At 48.3% G+C, this 7953-nt stretch overlaps 1 protein-coding gene across 2 annotated transcripts; it reads left to right on the forward strand.

Moving 5' to 3' along the window:
- The first annotated feature begins 316 nt into the window (after window positions 1-316).
- On the forward strand, window positions 317-6974 carry lox9 (linoleate 13S-lipoxygenase9). 2 transcript variants are annotated; one of them, XM_008651174.2, is made up of 9 exons: window positions 317-997; window positions 1813-2096; window positions 2944-3181; window positions 4244-4567; window positions 4680-4765; window positions 4866-4973; window positions 5062-5366; window positions 5695-5922; window positions 6046-6974. In XM_008651174.2, the coding sequence occupies exons 1-9, from the start codon at window positions 601-603 to the stop codon at window positions 6803-6805; spliced, it is 2730 nt and encodes a 909-aa protein (XP_008649396.1). In that variant the 5' UTR covers window positions 317-600; the 3' UTR covers window positions 6806-6974.
- Window positions 6975-7953: the final 979 nt, after the last annotated feature.

Here is a 7953-nt window from a genome sequence, read left to right on the forward strand (position 1 = left end):
TTGTTTGTTTTCATTTTTTTTGTTAAGTGATTACATTATATAGGGGCTAGGGACTTGGGTAGATATAAGACTCCTAACAAACTCCTAATAAGGACCTAAGAAACTTTAATTAATTAGAACAAATTTATGATAAGAACTCCAATAAACTAACTAACTAATTGGCTGTCTGAGTGTGCGTGTTTTTTAGATGACGGCTGGTCGCTGGTAAACTAATATATTATTGCTCCTACATGTCTACAACAGTGTTTGATTAACTGTGTAAACGTAGCAGTTTCAGACTCGCGCAGGGCGCGAGCTAAGTTACTGGTCATAACAAGATGACGGTTTTCTCAGGTCAAACAGGAACAGGGAGCAGGCCAGCTTCCGTGCAATGCCACCAAGACTCCGTTCCCTTCCGTCCTGCCAGGACTTGCAAACATAAAAAAGAGCAGCGCACGAGGCCGAGGCATCCTCCTCCTCCTCTGCTTAAATCCTAGTCACTGCTGCAGTGCGGCTGCCGCCGCTGCTCCATCACGACGACGCCAACCACCTCAGCTCACTAGCTCCCGCGGACCCGCCTGAGCGCAGCCAAAACCGGGGATCCCAGGCGCAGCAGCTAGCATGGCCGCGCCATGCAGGGACCTCACGGGCCTTCGCCGGGGGCTTGCCGCGGCGAGGCTGGCGCCGGGGCGCCGGGGCGCGAACAAGCTCTGCCTCGCGCCGTTCCACCACCGCGCGCCGCCGCCGCAGCAGCAGCAGGGGAGGAGGAGGCAGCGGCAGGGGCTCAAGGTGGTGGCTGCCATCAGCGAGGACCTGCCGAGGCTCGCGGCGCCCGGGACCGGGAAGGGCGCGCCGGAGGGCAGGCGGCCGGAGAAGGTGCTGGTGCGGGCCGCGCTCACGGTGCGCCGCAAGCACAAGGAGGACCTCAAGGAGGCGCTGGCCGGCCACCTCGACGCGCTATGGGACATGGTTGGCCGGAGCGTCGCGCTCGAGCTCATTAGCACCAAGATCCACCCCAGTAAGCACGCCGGCCCTTGCTCCCTGTCCTCGTCCAATCCACTAGTCTCTCTCTCTCTCTCTCTCTCTCTCTCTCTCTCTCTCTCTCTCTCTCTGAGTTGACCTGCCTGCTCTTGACAAGTCTCCTCTGCCTCTATTTTTTGCTTCCTTTGGATAGTCGTTAGAGCTTTAACGTGCAAAGCTTTTGCCTTTTGGGGCATCTCCGCCTGTTCTTGACTGACCGCCCCGATCGGAAGGTGGCACCGGCAATCAGGAAGATGCTAACTAGATGCACATGATCAACAGATCTTTCTGCGGATCTTCAATAATGGAGACATGATAACAAAGGCTTGTCCCGGCGTTCGCGTGTGCGATTCTCTGCATTAGTATATTCGCTCTGCATTTTTCAACAAATTGTTTAATCCGAACAAACAAGGGACGAACTAAATAACTGGAGCCGTTCAACTTTTTAACCGTTGGCATCTTTCGCTTGACCATGTTTTCTTCAAGAAGAGAACAAATGGATCAGATTTTCTTCCTACCTCCCAGGCTCCCAGTCCCAGCCTTGAAAGCACTGCAAAGCAAAACAGTATAGCCTCCCTTTAGCAGTAGTAGCCCCGCCTGATCACTGCTCTGAATAATTCAAGCTCAAATGAGTCACTAAACTCATCACTATGCAATACTGACGAAACATGTTTTCCCCGCCTCTCCATTACCACCATGTGGTCGCCACCCAAAGCTGATACAATCGCTTTCCATGTCTCCAAATTTGACTTCTCTTCTCAAGATCGTCCTAACCTTCCCGTTCCCGGGTCGTGCCACGTGAATCATTGGCAGGGACCAAGAAGCCGTTGCACAGCGGTCAGGCATCGATCAAAGACTGGTGCCAGAAGAGGGGCGTCAAGGGAGAGCACGTCGTGTACACGGCTGAGTTCATGGTGGATTCAGACTTCGGCGAGCCTGGCGCCATCACCGTGGCCAACCGGCACCATCGGGAGTTCTTTCTGGAAAGCATCGTCGTCGAGGGTGGGCTGCCGTGTGGTCCGGTGCACTTCGCCTGCAACTCCTGGGTGCAGTCCACCAGGGAACTGCCGGGAAAGAGGGTGTTCTTCAGTAACAAGGTAATAAGCATTTTTGTGCTAAAGAAAAAGGTTGTACTAGCAAGCATTTTATTTCCTTACTAGTTCAAGAAAAACGTGCTGTCAACCTATGACTGGACCTGGACTTTCTGGTACTAGATTATCATCAATTGTCATTAGTATGTGCGTGCTATCAGTCCTGTGCCAAATGATCGCCATGTCCGTTGGCAAGTTGGTCATGCATCCTTTTCTTCGATGTTGATAGTGAAAGGAGGCCATTCACTATAAAACGCGGAGCCCAGTCTAAAGGCATGATTAATCGATATGTCCATGCGCTGTCCAAATGACCAGCTTTTGAGTAGGCCTCAGTAGAACATATCTGTAGTGCCTGAGCTTAGTGGGTCATCAATCCCTTGCACTGTATGTTCATATGTGTTTTAGTAGTAACAACAACAAAGCCTTCTCCATGTACAGTCTTTGAACTCCTTTATCTATAAATCTTATCACAGTAGGGGTTCACCCCTACTGTTAATTTTCAAAAACAACAAAGCATTTAGTCCCAAACAAGTTACAATAGGATAAAATTGAAAACAATAGAAATCACAAGTCAAGGTTTAGACACATGGATAGTTGTTTTTTATGAGCCCTGTCAAATTTGATATTCTGCAGATCTCTTACAGTTTAGTAGATAATAGGGCAAGAACCATTGAAAATCCATAATTTTGTGCAGTTTCAGCATTAGCCTTATTTAGGGTCACCCCCATATGTTGCCTATAAGCATCAAATGGATTATTTTTCTTCTTTATGAGAACGTAACTAAGATTAAGAATTTACCCAATAGGAATTTGTGGCATCATATTTCTGATAAGACCTAGATAATCTCATGCAGCCGTACTTACCATCTGAAACACCACCCGGGCTTAGAGAACTACGGGATAAGGAATTGAAGGACCTTAGAGGAGATGGCACAGGAGTACGGAAGCTATCTGACAGAATCTATGATTATGCAACATACAATGATTTGGGGAATCCAGATCGGGGGAAAGAGTTCATCAGGCCAATCCTTGGAGGTGACAACATCCCTTATCCACGGCGATGCCGAACTGGTCGCCCACCAACTGATACAAGTAAGTTCTGTTGTTCTTTCAAAAACCAGTAAGTTCTGTTACCTTTAAGAAAAATGCTTGCATATATTGGTAATAAGAATTTGGCCAAAGGAAAAATTATGCTTGTTACTTTCCAACTATAGCCACAATGACATATGTGCATGTCCAATTCTACTCTGATCAAGTGCCTTGTCACTTTCAGACTTGACAGCTTCACCCATCAACCACCTTCAACCACGTGGGTTGATGCTGTCCAAATTTTGAACAAGATAACATATGACTTTTGAATTTTGCTTTACACCTAACTTGAGATAGACAGAAATTAGATTGGACCATATGAATTACAGAATCTATTCCACACGCTTATTGGAGAAAATAAAATTTAAGTTATCACGTTTTCAGCAGAACAATTCAACAGATTCATATCAGGATCGTGGAAATGTCCTCGGTCAAGAGTCTCAATAAGTACTGAACATGTAAACGAGCATCTGGCCAGGTGGGGTCAGGACGTCAGGTGGACTCGGAGCATCAGTAGCATCCTCCGGTGCCTGGGTTCGACCACCCACGGGTCCAAAGCACAGGTCTAGGACCCAGCCCACCTCACATGGACAAAGGTGCCGCTGCGTAAGGGCGGGGTTAGGGGTTCAAGGTCTTGGCCTGCTCTACCTTAAGCACAATGCTCGGGAATTGTCCCCCTCCGCAGGCCGAGTTTCAATAAGTACTGGACATTTCGGTTAGTTAGGTTGGATGTACATGACCAAAAGGTAGTAACAACCAGGAACACCACCAGGCTGTATCCACGTCCCTTTCCTATTCTTAGGCATATTGTCTGTTGGATGCTCTCCATGATATTGACTACAAAGTTTAGAATAATGTAAAGAAAGAAGTATTTAATTTTCTTCTATCCTTTGAATGACACTGAGTTTCCACCCTGTAATGATTTACCACTGGAGGGTTTTACTAAATTTTACCAACCAACTCTTATGGTAAATTATGGCATTTAAGATTGTAAGTCAAGCTGTTTACTACAAAATGGTTGCTTTAAATTTGGAAGGCTAAGCATCCCTGTTTTTCACCTCGTAGACATGCTAGCTGAGAGCAGAGTAGAGAAACCTCACAGGATATATGTACCTCGGGATGAGGCGTTTGAGGAGCTGAAGCAAGGTGCCTTCTCATCAGGGAGGCTGCGGGCAGTACTTCATACGCTTATCCCATCGATGATTGCAACCATCTCAGCTGAGACCCACAGCTTCCAAGGCTTTCACCACGTTGATAATCTATACAAGGAAGGCCTCAGGCTGAAGTTGGGTCTCCAGGAGCACCTGTTCCAGAAAATACCCCTTGTTCAGAAGATTCAGGAATCAAGTGAGGGGATGCTTCGCTATGATACACCTAGAATTCTTTCCAGTAAGTAAAATATATCGCCGTTTTGGCTTTGAACTGGTCTACCAATGCCAGATGTTCTTCAGATTCAAGTGCCTTCATGTCCAGAGAATGCTCATACTTAGATTATATGCAGAGGACAAGTTTGCATGGCTCCGTGACGATGAGTTTGCTCGACAGACTGTGGCAGGAATAAACCCAGTTAGCATCACCAGGCTCACGGTAATGAACTTAAGTAACATATTGCTAACATCTATTCAGCCCCAGTAATACATTGCCTTCTTACACAGTACTACTTTACTGAGTGGTTATTTGAAAACAGGTTTTCCCACCAGTAAGCAAGATGGATCCTGCAATCTATGGCCCGCCAGAATCATCGATCACAGAAGCGCACATCACTGGACAGCTCAATGGACTCACGGTACAACAGGTACCTTCAGTATGATGAACTCTTGAAAGTTACGTCATCATGTACGTATGAAATTTTCTCTGGCTCTGATCATGCATCATGAGTGCAGGCGGTGGACGAGGCAAAGCTGTTCATATTGGACTACCATGATGTATATATGCCATTCCTGGACCGGATCAATGCAATAGAGGGGCGGAAGGCGTATGCAACCCGGACAATCTTGTTTCTTACCAAAGCTGGCACATTGAAACCGATTGCTATTGAACTTAGCCTTCCTCCGAGCAAGGCAGGCGAGCCCCGGCCAAGCAAGGTCCTTACTCCTCCCGCTGATGCTACCTCCAATTGGCTATGGATGCTTGCCAAAGCTCATGTCAGCTCCAACGACGCCGGTGTTCACCAGCTCGTTAATCACTGGTATGGATTCCAGAATGGACTGTTATATGGTGAACATGCATTTTGAGTGCATTACCACTGTCAGTTTAGTCAATTTATGAATTAAACACCTATAGAGTGTTTGGTTTGATGAATAAGCTAGTCCATCATTTTCTCGCTTTTCTTTTTTGGTTTGTAGAATGAAATGAGTTGATCCATCATCATCTCATTCCTTATAGTTAGTTAGTACTAACATGAGGAATATGGTCATTCTATCAACTTTGAGGAATGAACGTATGATTTACCACCTCATCTAGGATTTCTCGAACCAAACACAACCTTAATAGTACTCTCTGATAAACTCTTGCAGGCTGAGGACACATGCTGTAATGGAGCCGTTCATATTGGCAGCGCATCGGCGTATGAGCGCAATGCACCCAGTCTTCAAGCTCCTGCACCCCCACATGCGGTACACGCTGGAGATCAATGCGCTAGCACGGCAGAGCCTGATCAGCGCGGACGGTGTCATCGAGTCGTGCTTCACCCCTGGTCCCGTCTCCTTCGAGATCAGCGCTGCATACTACCGCGACCACTGGCGGTTCGACCTAGAGGGCCTCCCTTCTGACCTCGTCCGCAGGCATTCATGCCGTTGCCCCATCCCTGTCTGTAGTTGCTTGTTTTTGCCACTGAGCACTGACATTTCTTCATCTCTTGTCATCAGGAGAGTGGCCGTGGAGGATGCGTCGCAGCCTCATGGCATCAGACTCCTCATCGAGGACTACCCTTACGCAAACGACGGGCTCCTGCTGTGGTCGGCCATTCGCAGCTGGGTGGAGTCGTATGTGCAGCTCTACTACCCGGACGCCGGCACCGTTCAGTCCGACGACGAGCTCCAAGGGTGGTACCACGAAACGGTCCACGTCGGGCACGCCGACATCCGGCACGCGCCCTGGTGGCCCTCGCTCTCCACGCCGGGGGACCTCGCGTCCATCCTGACCACGCTCGTCTGGCTCGCGTCGGCGCAGCACGCGGCGCTCAACTTCGGGCAGTACCCGCTGGGCGGGTACGTCCCGAACCGCCCGCCGCTGATGCGCCGGCTGCTACCGGACCCGGAGCGCGACGCCGCCGAGTACGCGACGTTCATGGCGGACCCGCACCGGTTCTTCCTGAACGCGATGCCCGGGGTGCTGGAGGCCACCAAGTTCATGGCTGTGGTGGACACGCTGTCGACGCACTCCCCCGACGAGGAGTACCTCGGCGAGGAGCGCGACGAGCCGTGGACGGGCGACGCTGCCGCCGTGGCGGCGCACGACATGTTCACGGCCGACGTGCGCCGCGCCGAGGAAGCCATCGATAGTCGAAACGCGGACCAGCGCAGGAAGAACCGGTGCGGCGCCGGGGTGCTGCCGTACGAGCTGCTGGCGCCCAGCTCGCCGCCGGGGGTCACGTGCCGCGGCGTGCCTAACAGCATCTCCATATGAATGAGTGCATCGTTCGTTGTTTTTCCACATTTTTTTTCTACGGGTACTATTATGTATTGGTTTTCAAGCAAATTCGTGCCTACGCCAGCACTTGTAGAGAATACACTACGAACATATATCGAAAATACCAAATCTGCCAAGAATGAGGATTGAACATTCTTGGCCTCCAGGCCGGCTCTTGCCTAAACCAGCACTAGCAGAGAACTAGATGTCGACGATCCAGACGCCAGGTCTGCAGTAGAGATGGCAATGGCCCCCCGCCCCCATCCCCGATTCACTGCGGGAAATCCATCTAGAGATGAGAAAGTTTCTTTCTCTACGGATATGTAAACGGGGAAAGTTCTTCCTTCGATAGGTAAATAGGGATGGGGACTGGAAAGCATTCTCCATCCTCGTTCTCTGCGGGACCCGTTAAACCTATATGCGATGATGTTTTCGTATACCAGTTCATGATAAAAATAAATGATTACTTTGTCAAGAGATTGATCATTGTACAAATATGTTTATATTGATGTACACATAATGATTTATTATATCTAACAATATATATAAGTGAAAATATTTTACATTAATAACAACTGATGCATGTCCTAATTATAATTTAAATGGGGGACATGGATCCCTGTCAAGAATTTATCCCCGCGGGGAATGGGGATATGGAAGAAATATCCCCGCAAGCATTCGTGGGGTTCCTCGCGGAAAATTTTTTTATCGCGGGGACGAGGATGGAGAGCTATTCACTGACGTGGAATTCTCTGTTGCCATCCCTAGTCTGCAATGCAGACAACAAGCCCGCAAGTTAAGTACCCTATATATAATTTGGTCCTATTTTCATTATCTAATGTTGGCAATCTCTTCTGCCTGTATTTGCATTTACCTGCTTGAGTTCGCATATCAGAATTCAGGAATAACATCACTTAGCTTGTCTAGAAGCACCACAGTTTCTTAGAAATTGATTTATATCCTTAGTTTTTAGAAACTGGTTTATAGAAGAAAAAAATTGAGTATACGAGTTCTAGTTTTTTCGATACACAATGACAAGTCTACCCTTACTCTATTTTAAGTGTAAGGGCTAGTTTGGAAACCCCATTTTCCTAAGGGATTTTCATTTTCCCAAGAGAAATTAGTTCATTTTCCCTTGGGAAATT

This window comes from Zea mays, chromosome 1 (genome assembly GCF_902167145.1).
Source record: "Zea mays cultivar B73 chromosome 1, Zm-B73-REFERENCE-NAM-5.0, whole genome shotgun sequence".
Lineage (NCBI taxonomy): Eukaryota > Viridiplantae > Streptophyta > Magnoliopsida > Poales > Poaceae > Zea > Zea mays.

Bases quoted from the DNA above. Each gene is read 5' to 3' on its own strand.
- lox9 (XM_008651174.2), top strand. From the start codon at position 601: ATGGCCGCGCCATGCAGGGACCTCACGGGCCTTCGCCGGGGGCTTGCC. The intron at 4,974-5,061 runs GTACCTTCAGTA...TCATGAGTGCAG, and splicing joins ATGGACTCACGGTACAACAG to GCGGTGGACGAGGCAAAGCT. The intron at 5,367-5,694 runs GTATGGATTCCA...AAACTCTTGCAG, and splicing joins CACCAGCTCGTTAATCACTG to GCTGAGGACACATGCTGTAA.